The sequence below is a fragment of the Pundamilia nyererei genome, unplaced genomic scaffold (assembly GCF_000239375.1).
Source record: "Pundamilia nyererei isolate P.nyererei 1_Seehausen unplaced genomic scaffold, PunNye1.0 scaffold00031, whole genome shotgun sequence".
In the NCBI taxonomy this organism is placed as follows: Eukaryota; Metazoa; Chordata; class Actinopteri; order Cichliformes; family Cichlidae; genus Pundamilia; species Pundamilia nyererei.
In genome coordinates, this window is record NW_005187432.1 from 2,186,513 (window position 1) to 2,208,806 (window position 22,294).

The window sequence follows — 22,294 nt, forward strand, 5'->3', positions numbered from 1 at the left end:
TCTTCTGAGGCTGTATTTACCCAATTGTAAGACCTAATAAGGACCAGATTATGCACTGAAATCTTATAATTGATATAACTGACATCCTCTTATAATTGACATTATCAATTATAAGAGGATGTCTCTCTACATGCAGGCCTAATATTTGGTGCCTTTTTAATGAAAACGTTTAATAAATCAAAATAACATGTAAAAGTAATACAGTCTGATTACAAGTGATTAAGCGGTCTCTGTTTATAATTTTATAAAATTTATAAAAATAGAAATCATAGCCACCGGAAGCGGAAATGACATCACGATGGCCCCGGTCTCTAATGGCTGAACAACAACAACTGTCGGCGACTGACAAACTTTCGCAAACTTCATCAGAGACAAAAGAAAGTTGGAGATATCGGCTTGTGTTGTTTCTGTAACCGGTTAGGGTTATTTGTCTGTTCGTCTTATAGTCACAAATGTGGGATTACTGATGGATCCGAGGTATGATATTCCACGGAGGGCCGCCGGCGGTGGCGGCGGGGGCTCCGCGAACTCGTCCCCCGCTCTGGGGGCTCAGTCACGCCGCAGGAAGATGCCTCCCAGACCCGCTGATTTCAAACTTCAGATTATCATTATTGGCTCTCGTGGTGTTGGTAAAACAAGTCTCATGGAAAGATTTACCGACGACACTTTCTGCGAAGCTTGCAAGTCAACCGTAGGTGAGGACAGAAGGCATTAAAAGATTTAGTTTTTTCGACTACTTTTCATTTAATCAGCTACAACATGTAGAAGGGCTCTGGCTAAATACTCGAGGAGAAATGCGTAAACTACTGTGGGGTGCGCTCAGTGACCATAAATCCTCCAAGTTCACTTGCATAGCGACTAAACTTTATTTCCAATGCTAGCTGTAGCTCGCTAGGTATGTTGATAACATTATCTTAGCCAGTTGACTATGGTGACTGAAGTAACAATAGCATTTCCTTTGACTTCAATCACATGAACTAGGCTTCCTTAAGCTTTTTTAACGTTTGCATGTAGAGATTTTAGACTTCTGCTAAAGGACAGCGTTTTTATTAATTAAATACAAATGAATAATTGTACTTTATTACTGTTCTGATAATATTTGCAGAATATTATATTATAGGTATCATGGGTCTGAATTACTGTTTACTTCTAGTAACCCTGTTTTGGTTATGTTAACCAGGAAGTAGTCTTATCCAATACTACCTTGATTTTACTGATATATCTCTACACAGAGAACTAACATGTTGCATATTTCTACATAAAAACACATTCTTTAATTATTTGATTATTTGACCCCTGGTATGTTTACTTACTAAACACGAGATTGCCTTGTGACAAATTGCCAGTCATGTTTGCAGATTAAAAATACACATGAGATCTGTTTATACATACAGCTGGGTAAACAGTCCTATGACCAGTCCGGCAGCCAGCCATAGTGTCCAGTCCCAAAATAGTCTAAAAGAAGCAGCTGCTAAAGCAGAGCTCCATTTTGTGTCCTGTCACTCCCTGACACAGCTCATAAGTTGTGTGAGATGTGTCACTAATAACATGCTTCTTTGATTAGGTACCACAGAGGGAATAGTTTTACAGTCTCCCAGCCTGTCTGAAAAAGTTGCCTCAGACGAGCTGGGTGATGCAATGTGGCTTGTATTGTTTTGTGGATGGCTCAGTGAGTGCTCCACATCTATTAAATCTACTAACACTAGAACTTATGGGCAAAGTCTTGAACTTGTGCCTTTGTTCACATGTTTTGGTTCCCTCATAGGAGTTGACTTCAAAATCAAGACGGTTGAGCTGAGAGGGAAGAAGATTAGACTACAGATATGGTAAGTGAGGAGTTCCTTTACTTTCCTGCCTGTTGCATGTCCTCTGTCTCTCTGTCCGTCCTATCAGCATGCAGGCTTCACTAACAAAAGCTGCTGTTTGGCTTACTGGGTGTATTCCAGCTGTGTTTCTTGCATGTTTCTCCATGTCAACATGTTTTTGTACAGATTCCCAGTGTCATGCAAACCACATCATCATTGCTCACCATGTTGTCTGAGGTTTCAGATTGCTTGTTTATATCAGGTACTGCTGTTGTTACTAGGAATATCTCGTCACTATTTCTTTACTGATATCTTGAGTATCTGCAGGTGCTGGTGTGCTCTTTTCGCCTAACAACTAAGCTGTTACTACTAGATTTGTGTGAATGCATTTGACCTACCTCGGCTGTCTAAAAACATAAATGGTTCTACTTTCCTAAAGGTTGTACCCATGAGCTGTGAAATTATGTAGTCAAGACTCGGTGGATTCGTGTCTGAATCTGCCAGATCTGACCTAGGAGAACTGAGAGACCATGTGAGAATAAAGCAGGAAATTGTCTTGTGAAGTTACACTGAGTCGGTGTCATTTGTCAAAGCTCCTGCATGATCTGTTCCTGCACTCCCCCACAAAACAACCAGCCATGCATCCCTGCTTTAACTTATCCTGTTTAGAGGGTTAGAGCCTATACCAGCTATCATAGGGTGAGAGGCGGGGTACACCGGTTGGACAGGTTGGAAATCCATCAACAGAAACAAATAAAGTATTTTCCAGTACCGACAATCTTCTTTTCTCAAGTTATTTCAGTTTTATTTATGTAGCACCAACTAAGAACCACAGTTGTTTCAATGTTATATAGTAAGGTAGTGAGACTATCTTTTAAATGATCCCCTATTAACCAAGCACTTGTTGATGGTGGGAGGGAAAAACCTCCCTTTTAACAGGAGCTCAGAGTCATCTACTATCACCAATCTAGGGGTAAAGGGTAAAAGAAGGCAAAAAAAAAAGGAAAGCAAAGAAAGACCATGCACAATAGTTAATGACATGCACTAGTGGCCTATAAACACATGGGGGGTGAAAAAATGCTTAGAACCTTAGTACCCCGACTTCCTCCTAATTAAAATGTTATAATAGTTGTGTGGTTAAAATGGTAAAACCAAAACAGAGCAAATGCTATTCTTAGCATAGTAGTGATTCTATCCAGACCCCATCAGTGGGTTGCAATGAGTGTACTTTATTATCAGTGGTTGAGAGTGACGTCAGTGAAGTCTCACCTTGGCCAGTCCACCAGCAGCTCTTTGTGGTTAGTAAGGACAGCATGACCTAATGTGTTCAAAATATTTTCTGATGAAGGTCCTTGGTGGCATGCCCAGATTGAAATAGTTATATCCACAGATCCTGGTACTAATAAATATAAGAAATGTAATGCAGACTACACTTCATTAGGTTTTTCTAATAGTTGGGCTTACTGTAGCAGAAAACTTTATTTTCCTCACGTAATGCAAATGCCTGCAAAATTGTATCGTACCCTAACACAGGCAATCCACCAGGGTTGTTATCAACTTGACAAGTCAGCTCTGGGTTTTCCAGTCAAACTGACTGTATTCACAAGGAAAAAAACAAATTTGGCTTCACATGGCCAACCCAGAGAATGAGAGTAATACTATATTCCAATGTATTTAAAAAAACAGAAGACCAAGTTATATTAGGGGAAAATGCAAATTGCATGTAAAGTTAATATTAGGCTTCAGGCTTATAAGAAAGGTAAATGGAAGCAAGCAAACGAGCGAGGACTAAAAGTGTCTGTAAGGATCTGTGTGTTCTGAATAAAAACTGTAGATCCTCTTAGTATCTGCACACTGAGGTGCAAGGGCTTTTCCAGACAATTGCTTGGTCGCTAGGTCTTATGCTGACCTTTTGTCTTGGACGTGATCTACTATGGCGCAGGTTACGTGTGCGTACGTGTATTAGTTACCATGGCGATGTAAAACTGGAAACCCAGGGTTAAGCCTGAAGTCACTTAAGCACCAAATCCTGCTTCGTGGTGGAGTTCTGAGGTTGGTGGTTATTCCAGCTTTTTGTTGTTTATCTGCTCTAAAGGAAAACTGAAGCATGAACCAAAACTATAGATTTGGAGGTTTGTTACATCCCTGTTTGTTAATAAAATAATGAGTAATAGCATTATCAGTCAGTTAATGGTACATATTAGACTGTGTTTAGTGTCATTGAGTAATTAGCGTTAACCATACAGTGACTTTACAAACATTACATACTGTGCTGTTGCAGCTTAATACTCGCACTAAATAGCTAAATGTAATGTGCTCTTTGCAGAAATCACAGATGTATGCAGTGAAATCTTAAATCAGTCTCATATTGTCTCATATCTCAGTCAATTAGTGACAAGATGTTATTTGATACTGTTATCCTGTTGCCGTCTTGTGACCTCAGTTAGGCTCTGATTTCATTTTGAAAACATTTGGTGTCCAACAACTGAAGAGCTGCTTCAGCTACAGACTTATTACATGCAAGTGTGTGACGATGCTTGGTTAAAATGTGGGAGCGCTATCTTTTATTTCCATACATATCTGTCTTGCTCCCATCCACCATCACCGCAGCACATCCTCCCTTCACACCTCTGCCTGTCCTCCACCTGTCAGACGAGGAGTATCACTGTGTGTATGTTTCTCATGTTGCACTGCTCACATCAAGCTCCAACACTGCCGCGCCCAACCTTACCTAACCCTGCCATTGTGCTGCTGTCTCTGTCTGCTCTTCTGCTCATAAGCCTGACTGTGACTCACAGGGGAAAGGGAGAGACTATCTGGCTGGAGGTACAGTAACAATGCACTGTGAGTGTGGCTCAAACTGCTTGTCATGCTGCCAGTCCAGACTCGGATGATCAGCCGAGTGTGGTCATATTTCAAATTAAATATGAAACTGAAGAGTTACCTTCCGAAAATGCAACATTATAAAGTGCATGCGTATTTAATAACCCGTAATAGCTAATATTGCTACAGTTATATTGCTAATATCGACTTTATCTCGTCTTCTTTCAAAGTCTAAAAGTGACATTTTGGAACAAAACTCTTCAGTGGTGTGTTTTTCTGTTTAGTTTAATAGATGACGATGTGAAGCTTTAGACAGTGATTCAGTGTTTTAAAACCAATAGCATGTCTACTATCTCAATAAATGACAAATTCTTACACTAATTTATGATGTAACATTTCTGCTAAATTACCACAGAAATTACATGTTCATACACTTTTATGTATTGTCTTTAAAAACCAGTTACCTATTAATCAAATTTAATTAATGGAAAACACAATCAAAAAACTATGGGTTAATCTGTTCTCACATGATTGAGTTTTTATAATGTGTGATCTCTTTCAGGGACACCGCAGGCCAGGAGAGGTTCAACAGCATCACATCAGCATACTACAGAGGAGCCAAGGGAATTGTGCTTGTGTATGATATCACAAAACAGGAGACCTTTGAGGACCTTCCCAAGTGGATGAAAATGATTGACAAGGTAAACTAAAGTCCAGCGTGTCAGGGAGTGTGTATTATGTTTTTCTTTCTTTTTATTACAACTCCTCCCTTTTCTCTTATAAAATGAAACATGAATTTAGTTTATCTATTTATTCCATGATATTTATCCTACAGTTCTGCCTTTTTCTATAAAGGGGACCAATTCCAACTGGGACTGATCAAAAACTAGGCCTTGGTGTTGCCCCTCAGTTCAAATGATTTGTGCTGAATAATACTATAAGTATTTGAAAATCCATGTGTGGGAATATGTGTCTTTTTACTGTAGATTTTCCTGTCTGTGATATGATATGATGAAGATTTAACTGCAGTAATCTGATTTGACTTTTGTGAGACGGTAGGCCGGTGATTTCCTGACTTGTGTCTGCTGTGGTCTGTTTTCCATCAGTACGCCTCAGAGGAAGCAGAGCTTCTGCTGGTCGGGAACAAGCTGGACTGTGAGACTGATCGCATCATCTCCAGGCAACAAGGAGAGAGGGTGGGTTCAACAGCAAAGTCCTTAACCGTCTTATTACTGCACCGCACCTTCAGGTTTTACCCGTCAGCCGCAAAAGGTTAATGGGGTTGCTGCCATTGTCCAGCCAGGCAGGCAAGCTGGACACACAAATTTGTGAGTCCAATAACTTGAGAAAAAGATGACATAAGATTTTGAAATTGATACCATTGGTGGAACTACCAGGACGCTGAGGGGTTGTACTGGCAGCCACCAGTATTTTACAAATCTGAATAATCTAAACATCTAAGATTAGATAAAACAGGCCAAACAGTAGATTATTTGACAGCAAAAAACCCAAACAAAAAAATCTGTAATGCAAATAGTTTGACAGGTATGTACTTCATACTAAAAACTGAGTTAATAATATGCCAGTGAATCAACTGTGCACTTGAAGAGTGTTTGGAGCTTTCTTCAATTTAATTTGTGCTCCTGAGGATTGAGTTTGGGTTTCCATGCCGACTCTAACCCCGAGCTCGTTTTGTTTCACTTGTTTTATAGTTTGCCTCTCGAATAAGTGGAATGCGCTTCTGCGAAGCTAGTGCGAAGGATAATTTTAATGTGGATGAAATCTTCCTGAAGCTTGTGGACGACATTCTTAGCAAGGTGAGGTTAAGTGCGCCTGAAATACATTTTACACAATGTTTGGTTCATTTTGGTTCACTTTGAGTTTTTATGAATGAAAGTAGACGGGTAAACATGAAGTCATGTAGATCAACACATAAAACATTTACTATACATTTTTGGTGATGTCATCGTATAGCGCAACCAAACTCATGTAGAGGGGCTCAGATTCTAGTGACTGATAGCAATAAATACTTATTTATTTTCTATCATATAGAAGTAATTTATCAGCTGAGTCAAGTAGTGTAAAAATGATACATATATTTTGATGGTTTTGATTCTAAGTGATTAACTCACTATCTTGACAGTGGACATCATCACACTGATTTTATTGTTTTTCAGCTCTTCCATTCATACTAATATTATATCTGGTTTCTCAGTTGTGCATTAATACACCAAAAAGGCTACACCGGAGTGTGCTTGGAACCAAAGTGCATGGAACACGTCCGAAATTTGTTTGATCTGAACCAAACCGACTGTTTTCACACATGAACTCCAGATAGTGTCCATAAAATCATGCCTTCATGTCTTAATGTTTGCAAAGGTGCCCTTTTTCAATCGTAGCACACAGCAGGAGATGATTTGCTTCAAATGCGATCTCTCTGCTGGAAGTATTCTTTGAGGTTCAGGAGAGGATGCTGCCTGGGTAGAAAGTGCAGGAGTCATTACATGTGACGTCCACTCCAAACCACCGGTTTATTATCTGTGCTGTTCTCATTATTGATTCAACTGGGCATCATGTAGACTTTGTATTGGGATACGGGAACGTTGAAGACTGACTGCGCTTGATATATGTGTTCTCATTTTTATGCGGGTGTGATATTTTCCACTTATGTACATATGTGGGAGTCCACTCGGGTCCAAATTACAAAATCAGATCCAGCCTCTGCACACATGTGCATGTCTGCCAGTTTTTTTTGTTTTGTTTTTTTGTAACACACTACATATACTCTGCTGCAGAGATGCTACAAAGCACCAAATATGCATTTGCATATTACCTCTACTTCAGAGAACTGTAACATGACTGATCACTTGTCTGTGTTTGCAGCTGTTCAGTGTCCATTAAAGCTCAGTGCTGCAGGACATGTGTGGGAATGACTTGTGTAAACGCACCATTCATTTAGTGGCCTATTAAATTTGAATTGACATTTGTCTTGTCATGTGTTTGCTTTTTGCCTTGTTTCGCTTACTTAGATGATGGAAGAGCTATTTAAAAACTTGCCTAATACACTCACAGGAAAATTGTTAAAGGAATCTGATTCTTTTCCATCGTATTGTTTTATTACTTTAGTCTTTTGTTTGTTTGTTTTAATCTATCTGTCGATGGTGTTGCTTGTCACACTCTGTTTGGCGGCTGCTGATGTCACTTTGTCTGTGATCCAACAGATGCCTCTGGAAGTTCCCAACAAGGAGCTTTCCAACAGTGTCCTGTCTCTGCAGCCTGAACCGGAAGTGCCACCGGAGTTGCCCCCTCCTCGCATGCGCTGTTGCTGAGAGTCGGAGTGGTCCCCCACCCTACCTATACACACACACACACACACACACACACACACACACACACACACACACACAGCTCACACATGCAGAGTACCAATCTGGCCACTGGGGGGCAGCACACAGCAGCACTCTGGAATCAGTGACTGCTGAAATGCATGGACTCTTTAAACAAGCAGTGTTATCTTCCTTTGATTATTCTCCTGTTTTGTAACTGTACACTATGACCTGCTTCACACTAACACTTAGGCCTGAATCACCCACTTCCTTCCACCTTTTTGTCAACACTTGACCCAGACTACCTCATTGCTCAGACGGTTAGGCTAGTTGTGCCCCGCAGGTGCCTTCCAGGTAGAGTCCTCTGGTAGCAGTTGCACTTTTTTTTTTTGCTTTGTTTTTGAGGAGGGCGATTACTGAGGGCCTTACAACTTGTTTGCTTCCGGTAGTCCTTTATCATCACGCCAAGTTTAACATTGTCTGAGTTGGGTCTGTTATCTCTGCATTTACTAGCTCACAGAAAAGGGATGACAACATCTCACGGCTTCCCTGCTTAGTTTAAACTCTTGAGGCTGCAGGTACATAGTTTTAGTGTACTTTTGTGTGCTCGTTAATATGTATGATTTCAAAGGGGCTCAAGGTAAACAAAAGCACACGGTGTAAATATAGTGTGTTTCTGTAATGACTGGACATGGTGCAGGTGGTTGTGGCCAGCAGCAGGGGTTGTGTGGTGGTGATATCATATCAGTTTATATTGCTTTGCCTTAATAGTATTAAAATGGCTGCTTGTTTCAAATGTGTATAAATTGTAATGTTTTGCACTACAATCCATCTTCGCTAGTTAAGCTGACATGCAGCAAAGGAAAGTACACGACTTGTAGTTTAGCACTAATAAAGATGGATCTGGCCTCGGCACTGCCGCTCGGAACGCTTCCACACCCGATCGGGCTGCAAGGAGAGATGGGTAGTGTAGTCTTTGAGGGATTTGTCTTTGTACAAGGGAATTCTCCCTGTGTTTGTGGCGGGTATATCGGAGCAGATAGTACACTGGCATATGTGGGTCAGCCTTTGTTGTGTTTTTGTTACTAATATTTGTGCTTTGTCTTTTCCTTTGAATTCAGATACAGGTTAGAGACAAAAACATGTGTTTCCCTTTTGGAGGGAAAAATGCAGGAAGGTTTGATTAGTATTTGAATGACTCAGGAATCTTTGGTCGGTTCCCATCTGTTGTGCTAGCGGCTCGATTGGCTTTGAGTTCTTTTAAAAAAAAAATGCTTAAAATGGTCATTTGCATTTTTTTCCTTTTGATTTTTATTTGGCAGTTTGTTACGGACCAGTGTGTGGATTATCTGTTACGTTCACATTTTCAGAAATACTAGGCAGTGCATATAATCTAAGCCTTCCTGTGTATGATTAAATCCTTTAAAGGGGACCTATTATGCTTTCATGTTTGTATTCTTGGATTCTACTAGAGTAGCTTTGCATGATTCACTTATACTGGGCTTCAGTGAAGACCCTCGGTTAATCCATCATCTGAAACAAGTCGTTTAAGCTCCCATACCCCTCACTTTGAGCCCGGGATGTCAAACTAATTTTACATGGTGGGCCACATACTGCCCAAATTGGTTTGAAGTGTGCCTGACCAGCAAAACTCCCCTCTCAATCAGTGTGAAGATGTTTAACTACACCTTTAATCCCATTTAATCTAAAAAAAACAAGTGTCAACAGTACATCACAGAGTTTCTACACGATGAAGACATTTTGCAGTAAGTGAATGAAATCTGTCAGCATAAATAAATAAATATGTAAAATTACAGAATAAACATATTTTATTCATTCAAATCATACAAACCTTTATAGGAACCTTAAGATGTTCCAAAGCCGTCCATTGGGCTGGATGGAAGTCTTTGCCTGGCCAATTCTGGGCCTCAGGCTTCATGTTTGACACCCCTGCTTTAATCCAAAAATATTCTGATTGGTTGCCCATCACATTCACAACACTTGAATGGCAGATGGGTGAAGTTTCTGTGTAATATCTCAAAAACAAGATATTGCACTTCATTGGTCCGGTCACATTCAAATCTCAGCAATAAAACCGTATTTTTTTTTTTGTTTGTTTTTTTAAACGGTCTGAAAGTGAATATTCAGAGCAGTCTGAAGCCTAAACTTGACTCATTGCACATACACTGATTTAAAATTTTGAGTCAGTTCAATTTCTGAGCAAGCATCACCACAATGTGACTGGTTGAGATGTGGAGAAGCATAATAGGTCCACTTTAATTCTTCCGTCTTTGTTTCCTTATATGACTTCAAGTGTAGCGCTGTGTTTGTGTTTCGTTAGATGTTGCAGTAAAAGCTCGAGTCTGAGGGTGAGGAAAACTGCTCAAATGAACCGATTCAAAAGGAATGACTTTAGTTAATATTTTCTTGCTTTGTTGTTGTTTTTAGATTGAATTTTTATGTTAAAGTCGAGCTTTTGTGGTAATAAAATGGCACATTATGTATTCTAACAAATGAAAACGTTCATCCCAAAACGGAGATGTTGAAAATGCGATGCCTTTGCTAATGACACCGTCTCCGTCATCCAAGCACATCTCGCAATAAGACCATCAGCCAGCAAAACAACCTTTGAATACAAATTATCAGAAAATTTGGGGTTTTAAAGGTTGTGTTTTGAAATGTTAGCTGAGGATTTCTTGAGTTTTTTGGAAGGAAACATTTGATTTGTCCCTCTTCCTTTGACTTTTTGCATTTCGCACTAACCCTGTGGTCTCTGTTTTAATAGCCCAAGCCTTACTTTACTACTCAGTGTTTAAAATATACATTAAAAAACTGCTTTTGTTTGAAATATGTATCTTTTAAGATGGAAGACTGTACTTTGTATAAAACCTGTTTTTGAGAGGTTTTGGCATGTTTAAAGCAGATTTATGGTATTTATAACTTGTGGCATTCTTGAACTAATGAAATACAATTAAAGATGTCTATATTTATTACCAGATTATGGTCTTGATTTATTTGACTGTCTCTGTTCTGTTAAATTTTGGGTCTGGGAACTTCCAAATGTCGTCCAAGATGCTATAAAAAGTGATGTTTTACTTAATACTAAGGATTATAAACGTGGAGACTTATTGGTCATCTTTGCTCCTCGCGTGAAGGTGTTCAATAGCCAATAGTGTGCGTGCCATTAGGACATGCGCACCAGAGCGTGTCAGACCTGGTCCCGCCTGGTCCCGGAGAAAACAAGGGGTGTGCTTGGGTGCTTGTGAAGCAGCAGCAGCGGCGCATGCGCCCAGGAGAAAATCACGGGCGTCGTGCCTCGCCGCAGCGATTGCAGATTTTTGATGTCAGATTGGAAGGAGTGAGAAGGGGTGAGAGACACTGGGGTCTAACATACCGAGCCCGGTGGAAAAGAGGAGTGGAAACCCGGAGTGTGTAAGAAGAGAAGAGGCGTGTGTGACTCCGACTTAATCCTTTCTTTCCAACTTGAGTCTTACAAGCCTGTCTGCAGATGCAACCTGTCTGTCATCCCATCCGTCCCAGTAATCCCTGTTTATTGCAGCGTTTCCTCCAAAGGGGACTACAATGACACCCTGGTGAACACGCTCAGGATGGAGTAATCATACAAGCACCCAGCGCAGCGCAGGATGCGCATCTCCAACCCGACGACGGAGAAGAAGAAGGTAGAGAAACCTGGCTGTTATTCTGCTTTCGCATGTCAGAGATTTTCCGCGGCGCTGTGGATTGATCGTTTCCGTCATCAGCCTTCTGCTGCCGGTGTCGGTGTATAATGGAGAGCTCCAATGGCTCTGGCAGCGACACCAAACCGCAGAACCACCAGTTGGAGAAGAAGCGACTGAACCGAGCGCCTTCACCGGCCAGACCTTTCCTCAAAGACGTGCACACCCGCGGTGCCAAACCACCTGCCATCGTACCGAAATCCCCCAAACTAAGCAAGCAGCAGCAGTCTGCCACAGTGCCCTTAGCCCACCTGAACCGCAGCTCCAGACGCACCCCGGCCGGAGCCAAGGAGAAAGCAGCCACGGCAAAAAGTAACACAAAGTCTGCCGTCGCGAAAAAACCCACCAAGGTGCCACAGCATGCCGCAGCTGAGCCCAAACCCGCCAGCATCAAGCCGGACTGCACCAGCAGTCCGATCCTCGCCAAAGGCAAGAAGGGAAAACTAGCCTCCGGTTCTCCGGGCCCTCTCAGCCATGGATCCCCGATCCGGGTACCGACCGGAGCGCCTCTCGGCCGAGTCAGCCAGACCGACAGCAGTTCAGACCTGTCAGACTGCCCGTCCGAGCCGCTATCGGATGAGCAGAGGCTGGCACCAGCCGCTAGTAGCGACGCCGAGTCTGGTACCGGCTCCAGTGACCGGGATCAGCTGGGAGCAGAAGCTACAGCATCCACAGCTGCTGCCCCGCCGCGCACAACCGAGGCTTCCGCCGCCAAGGGAAGCAAGTCTCAGGCTCAGCTCGCTCCGGGCTCGCACGGAGAGAAACACAAGCAGGAGAAACCCTCCGCAAGCGCACAATCCAAACTGCCAAGCACCAAGCAAGCAACCGAGGAGGACCTGCAACGGGAAATTGAGGACTTGAGATCGGAAAACGACTACCTCAAGGTATGACAGCCTGATTTCAACAAGTTACAGAAAAATCACTGTTTTTGTGTGTGCATTTTTCCACATTCCATCCAGAGCAGCTATCCAATCAAAATCGGTCCCGTCACAGGACATCTATGGGTTCTTTTTAAGTGTCCTTGAACTTCCACCTGCTCACTAATTGGAAGCATAATTACAATCCTAAGACATTTCCCCATGATGCACAGCTGTCATCCCCACGAAATCTCCGCTCTCCATTCATCATGTCATCACTAGTATTTTTTTAACCTTCCCGGGATTCCCTGCTGGTTTGACCTTTATCAATAGGATTACATTGATAGTGGTTTTTATCCTAGTATGCCCTTTAAAATTTAGGTGTTTCATATTGTTGCTGTCAAATCACCAAAGTCTGTTTTGACAGAAAGTCTCAACATCCATTTTCCACTCTGTTGCATTTGGGGCATACATAAGTACATCTGTATGTGCGCGTAATGATGCGAACACACTGTAATCAGATGCGGTGCAGATCTTATTTCTGCTATTTCTTAACTTTTTGGAGTTGTGTTCAGAACATAAGTGGATGACAAACGAATGCATGTGTCTGCGGATCTAACCAAGAGTTAGATCTCAGAAACCTCAGTTTTTAAGACGGTATACGTATATAATGCTTTGTTTGCAGCTTCAGTGGACCTGTTTATACGCAGAATCCCCCCCCCCCCCCCCCTTTAAGTAGGTTATCCACATAATTTGGGGAGGGGGAGGCAAACAGTTAATGCGGCATACACTCTTGCAGCCTTTTTTTTTAAATTCAATGTTTATTTGCATGTTACTGATGAGAGTATTATTATTATTATTATTATTATGAGAGTTGATCACGCATGTCTGCGTGTCTCTCTGGCTCGGTGGAGACACAAGAGAGTTAATCAGCTTTACTGGCTCCCGCTGTAATGGCTTTATCCCACAGGACTTGATAACAGTCAGATGTCCCATGTGTGCAGGGTTCAAACACCCTCCTGCTTGGCTGTCAGCCTGCCAGCTGGGTCTCTGAGGTCCTTTGCAACCCCCCAGCCCCCATGGCCCAAAAATGTATGGGAGCCCTCATCTCTGCTGCATCTTATCCTCATGGAAAAAATGTTCAACATATTTATTTTTCTTGGGAATTTATTATTTCTGATGGTTTGGCAGTTTTGATTGGGGTGAAGGGAGACAGGGGAGATATAGGGGAGCGATATTTGATAAAATCTGTCTGTTTATACGGTATTTATATACATGACAACATTACATTACTACCAAAAGACAAAAGAGTTGTGTTTTTTTATTAGAGCTGCAGTGATTAATTGTTAATTAAGAGCAAATTAATCAGCGAGCGATCTGATTGTTGTTTTTCAAGCATAAAAGTGGCGGTTTGCTGTTTTTTCTACCCCGTTCAATATTATTTGATTTTGGAAAGTTGACAAGATTAAAAAAATGTTTTTTAAAACCTTTTTATGAGCTTTTTAAAAAAATAAAAATAAATTCAAAGTTAATTATAAAATATATCTGTTTGAGAAGAAGAATAGCTGGAACCTTTTACAGATTATTTTATTATGATTATTATTATTTAATTATCTGACTGACACTTCTGGAAAGATAGGTTACTTGTTTGGTCTATTATTAGTCTATCAAAATTACTTTCAGCCCCATCCACAAGTATTTCAAATGTTTATAAGCATATAAAATGTACCTTTTTATATAGTATAAAAATATAGTTATTTTACTTTAAAAATGTACTAAAATTTCAACTTTAAGATCATGAAAAATCAGTGTTGTTGCTGTTTGTTTGGTCTGTCAATCAATTGGTTGTCTTATTGTTTTAGTTCCACTGGCTTTTTAAAACTTATAGAATGAAATTATATATTCATTAATGATAATAAAATTTTCCATCTATTTCGCTTCATGTTAACCTTTATGTAAATCGATAACATTAGTGTTCTGGATTACTGATTTGACAAAGCATGCTAAAAATGATGGTAGTCAATGTTTAAATATGTCTCCAGCTTTCTGGATTGAACAATAAATCAATTACAAATAAAATAAGTGGCAGGTAAACTGATACGTAAAATCATCTGTTCCAGGTCTTCACTGATCGTGAATACAGTCCGAACAAACATCTCCAACTTTCTTAAAGCAGCTGATAATTCAAAATATCCACCCTTCCAAGAGAGGAAGAAGTAGTGCCGGTGACCCAGCACGCACACCCTTCATAAACATCAGCGATTATACACCTGCTCCCAGGATGTTGCCTTGCCTCTGACTCTTTTAACCTGGTCATCGATTGGCTCGACCCCGTACGAGGTCATTAGCTGCTTCCTCCGGGGCCCTCCTCGTATAACAATGGACTGTGTGCTTTTCCAATCCAAATGAGGATAGATTTAGTTTTCATTAATTGACATACTCATCCCCTCCCTCTCTTTTTTCTCCGTCCAATTGTCTTTTCATCTAGTGGCGCTTAAGTCCTAGGACGAAACGTCTCGGGGGAAATCTACAGAACAAACTGATTCGTCGAGACGGGAGGCAACCTCAGTGGTCACCAAACAAACCTCAGTAGTGCCTCGGTACTGCAGATAAATCTCCCTTTTTCCAGACTGCGATGTTACGTTGATAGGAGCTGGAGAATATGAATGCATCCAATCCGAAGATAAGATGCTTAGAACCAACTAGTAATGTTACATCATCAGCCCTAATAGTACCTGCATTACTGGAACTCATGTAATCATATAAAAGTATTAGTGTAATCTACCACCGTATATTACCGCAGACTGTATCGCCTTTCTTATATTTTTGTATCACACACCATTTAAAATTGATAGTTTAGGACTAAAATACGTGTAGCTGTAAAACGTCATCTTTTTTAGAGTAATGAGAAGAACCAACAATTTCCGTTTTCATTGATGGTTTTGTCAAGTGTTCCACTTACGTTTTTATTACTCCGAGACTCTGGTCAACAGAAAAATAAAACTATTTTTTGTGACTATTTTCTAATTGGATATTTCAGCTGTCTTGTCTGAACTTTCTTTTTTTCTTTTTTTAAGTCCAAGAAGATGAAATCTCTTATTTTGTTCTGAGATGCCGTCTGAGGGAAAAATGACTTATTATTAAAATCTAGCTTAAAGTATGCTTTGAAATTTAATAGTATTTTCTTGCTCATCTGAGGCTGAATATTTTGCAATTTTCTTACATGTTGGTGGTTAATTTATAGTCAACAAAAATACAATATTTTGAGACGATTAAAAGAAAAATCTCCCATAGTCTTCTATTTGCCACTGTGTAGGATAAATCTTAAACTCTAGTCCCTCCTCTGGATAATACAATACTGTCAGCATATTGCAGGTTTAATGTGTGTTATATAATGTAGAGGAGCTTAGATCTGTAGTTTTACATTTCAGCGTCATAACTTGTGCCAGATTTATGTATTTATTGCTGTATCGCAGATGTACTCCTATTGGCGTGCATGTTGTCCGGTACTGGTTTAACAAAATGATGCAGGAAAAGAGTTTTAGGTTGGTTTCGAAAGGGTTTGATCATATTGTTTGTCTGCTGGAGTCGCTCTAACTGGTTTTCTCGGCACTGTCTGCAGCACATGTAGCAGAGCAGCATCACAGCTGATCAGACAGTCATGCAGAGTCAAGCTGGGTCTTTACAGCAGGCTGCTCACATGCATGCTAAACTGGAAGTTATTGTGTTCCTCGCATCATGGAAATCCTGGGTCCATACACATCTTTTAGGTGAGGACTTTGTATGTTCTCACTCTGCCTGTGTGGGCTCTCTCCAGCTTCTTCCCAAAGACATGCATGCTAGGTTCAGCTAATTAGTTATTCTAAAGTGGTCGTATTTGTGAATATGAGTGCAAACCTTGATGTGTTAGTCTTGCAATACAATGACAATCTGTCCAGGAGCCCCATCACAGGTGGGATAGCTCCACTCCGACCCTGAATAGGATAAGTGATTAAGAAAATAATGGATACAATTTGGAATCAGTGTAAGAGGATTTTTGAGGAATTGGAATTATCTGCAAAAACGTTTTCACCAATAAAAACATCGATATAACTGTAGAGCATCTGAAACAGATTATTTTGGCTGTCAGAATTTTTTTTCTTAGAAACTCAGGAGTACGTCTAACTTTCCAATTCAGCATTGCAGTTGTGCTGGAGCCTGTTCCAGCTGTCACAGGGTGTGAGACGGGCTACACCCTGGATACATCACCAGCCTGTACGCATAGAGACAAACAAACATTCACATGCATGGCCAATTTAGAATCACCATGCATGTCTTTGGATTGTGGGAGGAAGCGGGAGTACCCAGGGAGAACATGCATGCTCCACACAAGAAGCCCCAGCTGGCCTGAGCTGGATCCTAACTCAGGACCTTCTTGCTGTGAGGTGTTGGTGCTAGCCACCAAACCACCATGCCAGTCCCATAAAAAACCATGAGAGGCATTTTTGTTTTTGTTTTTTTTCTCTTAAGTAACCAGATTATAATTTCTGGAAAGAAACAGCAAGGCTATTTTTTTTCTTTCAAAGTGATTTTTGGTGCTTTTTGGCATTTTAATTCAGTAAAAGCAAGCATCTGGTAAATGGTGAATGGATCGGTATTCATATAGCGTTTTTCTGCTTTTCTACTCTAAATGAACACTCAAATCATATCAGTATTATTAATGTGCATTATTAACATAGTCGGCCTCTGTTTTCCGTCTTTCTCAGGATGAAGTGGACGAGCTGCGGGCTGAGATGGAGGAGGTGCGCGACAGCTATCTGGAGGAGGAGGTCTACCAGGTACAGGAGCTGCGGAGGGAACTGGACCGCTCTAATAAAAACTGCCGAATCCTGCAATACCGCCTGCGAAAGGCAGAGCAGAAGAGCCTACGGGTTGCTCAGACCGGACACGTGGACGGAGAGCTGCTGCGTAGTCTGGAGCAGGATCTGAAGGTCTGCGAGCTTGTCTGTGTGTTTGTCAGTGACCGCAGTAACACCTGTCATCACTCAACACTTTTACACTGACATTTTGTCATGCCAAAGTATTGCATGTGTTCACACATAACGCCAAAGTTATGAAGAATCCTAAAATCAGGGATTTTTATCTTTAGGATAATTAATTATCTTATCTGTAAGTTTATTCACAGCATCTTTTCAGTGTGGCAACATTATGACTCTAAGCCAGTCTTTCTTTTTCTGGCATTTTAAAATTTGGGAAACTGAAAAAAAGTTCAATCCTCAAGCTCTATATTTTTAATCAATCAATAGCAATAAAAAAAGCACAACATTTAATTTTACTTAAAGGTCAGTGTTTGTTTTACCAAAAAACCCCATATACCTTAGCTTAGCTTCGCTTCATTATTTTCACAGTGGACCTGCACCTCCCTAGGAGGTGAGAACTGAGTCCAAGAAGTCCAAGTGGAATCTGAAATAGTTCAATGACTGATAGTGTCACAAGATTGATTTAAGAGAGAAACTTATAATCATTGTAATTATCAACTAATCTGTCAGTTTAATAGTAGTAATGATAAAGAAAGTTTTTCCTATAGGGCAGCAAATTATATAATAAAACGTGTGTGGATGTGTTAGGATGTAAGTCAGTAGAGGAGTACCTTAATTAACATATTAACATGTGCATTATGTTTGAACCTTTTGGGACCGTGTGACCTTAGGTGGCCAAAGATGTATCGGTACGTTTGCACAACGAGCTGGAGATCGTGGAGGACAAACGCAGCAGAGCTGAGGACGAGAACGAGCTGCTCAGACAAAAGATCATCGAGGTGGAGATCGCCAAACAGGCACTGGCCAACGAGCTGGAGAGGACCAAAGAGGTCAGAGAATAACAATCCAGTAGTTGAGAGTTTAGTTTGTGGCTTTGCTGTAAATGAACATCCTGTAAATATGGATTTCCACATATAAACAAGGAGGAGTTAATGTGACCATGTTTCAGATGAATGGTGATCACTGACCTGATCAGCAGGAGGGTCCACTGCAGTCAAATTTTGCCTTTAAGTGCAGAATCTTTTCTCAAACACTCGCATCAGGATGTGTGAACACGTTACTTTCACTGTATTATTCAAAAATAAGGCCAAAAACCCCTCCCACTCACAGCTCAGGTGTGTGAACAAGTTGTTCCCCATAAATGTGCGTTAGGAAAGAGGTTCAGCAACTTCTTTTAGCCAACATTCATAACAATAAACAATGAAAGAGCTCGTCAAAACCAGATGTCTTGCTTCTCGTGCTTCTCTTAGTTTAGACATTTTGACCTCGATGGCATTTCCCACTACACGGTTTGGCACATAATGAATGGCTACATCCCAAGAAGCAGTACATAACATTTTGTTCTAGATGTTATGAGCTTCAGACGAACTAAACTGAAGGTATGTGATAGCTACGAAGTCAGAGAGGAAATTCCAAGTAATGTCTGAGCTCTGTTTTTCTAGTTTAGTGGTGAATCTGAATCATGGAAAGTCATGCTTCTTTAGGTGCTAGGAAGTACACTCCCACTTTAACTGCAGTGTACCCACACTCCCAATTTACCCATGTTCTTTAAACATTTTAATTTTGTGTTTTAGCTGCTGTATCAGTATAATTTAGGCTTTTGTTATACTTCAATATCACTGTTTACCTCATCTGTGAAGTAAGGCCGTCTCACAGGTAACGAGATGAGCAGAAGCTATTCTCAGTGCTGCTCAGCTTCAGTTGCTTAGACTAATCGATTCTGACAACAGGAGGTAACGTGCCATCTGCCAACAAAGAAAAAACTAGGCTAATACCAGACCGGTCAGTCTGGAGATGTGGCTTTCTTTTGGCAGCAGGATGACACTGTTACTCGTTTCCTGTCGTTATGTGCGCTGCTGAAGATGCTTTGATTTTAAGCTCATGCCACATTGTCTCCGTGAGACTTTGCATGCTTCTGCGTACCCTTCAGAAAGGTCTACCACTGGTTCAGAATCTATATTCTAAAGATGTTTCTGACCTTAACTGTCAGTGCTCGCAACATCGCTGTTTTCAAAGACAGCTTATCAGGAACTGACTGAGAGGCAGAATTCATGTCTACTATGGATGTGCTAATGCAGTCAACGCAACTCTTGTTGCTGTAATCCTGATAACCTTTTAAAAGAAAGTTATTGGGAAAGAGCGAGAGTGCAGTGTGAGGAAGCTGCACATTGTTCTTTTGACATTTTTCAGATATCTGTAATGCGGGGCGTGCTGTGTAACTCTGTAACTGTGGCTCGGTGCAGTTTTATGCAGCTCGGTGGTGGTGGGACGATGCATACATTTATGAGCATAAGATGACACAGACTGTCTTGTTCAAAGAGGAGGAGTGGAGGGAGTAGTAAGTAGAAAGGCTGAGACAGCGGCTGCTCCAAATGATTTTTTTGTGTTTTCCTCCGAGCTTTGTCCCAGAAAAACATAAACCGTCTCTGGCTCTTTTATAATACAGCACCCCCAAATGTGTTCAGAGTTGGTCCACATTTCTTTGTCCGTGGGCTTGCATAAAGTCTTTTGATTGCTTTAAAATTCAGGATAACCATTTCAGGAAATTATTAGAGTGTTTACACGCAATTTATTTGGCGATCAGCTTCAGCAACTGAATCTAAGAAACTGCCCTTTGCTCTCAGAGCTGCTCAGTCACAGAGATAACATCGGTCATAGACAGGAAAGGAGCAACACACTTACTGATAAGAATGCAGCTCAACTGGATTGAGGAGTACTTCATTTCCTTTTCAGATTTAATTACACCTCGTAAACCATGACTCAGGTGTACCGTGACGCAATTTACAGAAGAAAAGGGAAGCACATAATCCAGCACTGCTTTGAGTTTTGTTCTAGTTTGTATGAGTCAGCCCCATTACTTTTCTTAGGATATCTTTTCAGCTCCTTTATCACTAGTGTTGAATGCTAACATACACTTTAAATGCAGACGAGCACCACTGCATGAACAAAGCACCTTAACGTGGGCTTCTCAAATAAAATCATACTGTCGATCAAAAAACCCCCAGTTCAGCTCAAGTTCATTATAACCATCTATTCAAAAGAACTCTTCAGAAATGAAGAGTTAGATTTAAATCTTTATACACAAAATTTACTTTAAATAAGAGCAGAGATGGCTAATCCAAAGAGCATTGGTTGGATCCCTGCCTCCTCCAGCCTGTGTATTTAAGTATCCTTGGTAAAGATAGTGAACCGCAAGTTGCCTCTGATGTGTCCATTGGTGTGTGAGTCTGTGTGAATGTTATATAAGTACCGGTCCCTTTACCGTTTCTATCAATACATTGATCTGTTACATTAAGCATCTTTTAGTAACCATACAAGTATTTATGAAAGCAGGAGTTGCTGCACTGATCCTAAAACACCAAAGTTACACAATAGTACAAACAAACCAACCAGTCGAGACTAACAACTACCATTTTTTGTGGGACCTACGAAATCAAATCGCATTTTATATTAATTGATCTACTTTAATTAAAGTTTTTGTGCTTGCGTAAAAGATACTGAGATGTATTGTGTAATCTGAGAGTAAACATCTTTGTCTCTGTACCTGAATTTGGCTTTTATACAAGGCGATCTAAAGAGCCGTGCTACAAACCTCATGTTTGACACGTTTCCCTAAAAACTTCTAGTGAAACACAAACATTGATATAATATTCTGTGTGTAAAAAAACAAAATCAACTGTTTTCTTCCTCATTCTGTGTGTGTACATTTAACAGCTTAAAATCCAGCCATCAGTAAATGTTGTCTTATTTGCCAATAGTTATTCTGATGTTGGGCATATGTTATATTTATACACATTAATCCTCAATTTGTTTTGAAAAAGTATTATGAAAAAAAAATCAGTTTGAATTTTTTCACTGCATTGCTAAAGGTCGGCTAATCTCCAACAGTTTGTGCATCTCTGCCCTTTAAAACCCAAGTCCTCATGTCCCTGCGCCTGTTCTTGGCTATTGGAGGCTGCACAATGTGACGCTGGCCCAGAGATTGGCAACCCAGCATGGATTAATCCAACAAGAAGGGCTGTTATAAAACAGCCTGGCGTGTTTCCGTACGCTCAGATGGGAGGGGAGAGCGAGGGAGAAAAAGACAGAGAGGTATGGGATGGCTGTAAGCAGACGGCCATAGGCCACGTGTGCGTGCGCTATAACAACAGCTTTCGGCCCTGATATCAAACAGTTTAGCAGGGCTGCCTGACGGGATCTTCTTCACTTTAAATTATGGTCTCGTTGCTGGTCAGCACGAAGGCAAACTGTGATCAGTTGGGAGATTTTTCATTCTGACATTTGAAGAAAGGCCCACTGATGTGTGTAATGAACTGGAACTAATGAAATGCCAACACGCAGAACACGAGCATCAGGTGATTTATCTGCAGTTCCTGCTTCGCTGTGATAAACTCATCTTTCATTAGGCCAAAGGATAATCCTTTGTGAGGTGGTTTTCCCCCTCAGTGACTCCCAGGTATGTTGCACGTCAGATATTTTCATATTGAAGCATTAACTTGACATCAGATGTCATGAAAGCAGTGATCAATAAAGTCTCATTGAAGGTTATGCTGGTAAGATGAAGCTTCTTTTGGAGTAGGCAGAGAGCATTTAAGTGTGATTTTGTAGCGTTTGTTCTGCTGAAGGAGTTCTAATAAAAGCCGTTCACAGCAGTATCTGTGGATTATTCATCTTCTTAATGAATTTGAGTGGAGGACATATCTAAAAAGGAAGGTGACCAAATAAAGG

The 22,294-nt window shown here is 40.8% G+C and overlaps 2 protein-coding genes across 5 annotated transcripts in view; both read left to right on the plus strand.

Moving 5' to 3' along the window:
• The first annotated feature begins 302 nt into the window (after positions 1-302).
• On the plus strand, positions 303-10,944 carry rab12 (RAB12, member RAS oncogene family). Its single transcript, XM_005729039.1, has 6 exons — positions 303-695; positions 1,766-1,826; positions 5,191-5,329; positions 5,735-5,824; positions 6,341-6,445; positions 7,850-10,944. Exons 1-6 carry the CDS (start codon positions 467-469, stop codon positions 7,955-7,957), a joined length of 732 nt encoding a protein of 243 aa, XP_005729096.1. The 5' UTR covers positions 303-466; the 3' UTR covers positions 7,958-10,944.
• Positions 10,945-11,173: 229 nt separating this feature from the next.
• The window catches only part of mtcl1 (microtubule crosslinking factor 1), a 76,269-nt gene continuing 65,148 nt past the window's right edge, over positions 11,174-22,294 (plus strand). For all 4 annotated transcript variants that reach the window (XM_005729040.1, XM_005729041.1, XM_005729042.1 and 1 more), the window contains exons 1-3: positions 11,174-12,575; positions 17,294-17,518; positions 18,238-18,396. In XM_005729040.1, the coding sequence (XP_005729097.1) occupies positions 11,742-12,575; positions 17,294-17,518; positions 18,238-18,396 (1,218 nt within the window). In that variant the 5' untranslated portion in view covers positions 11,174-11,741. The remainder of the gene's footprint in view (positions 12,576-17,293; positions 17,519-18,237; positions 18,397-22,294) is intronic.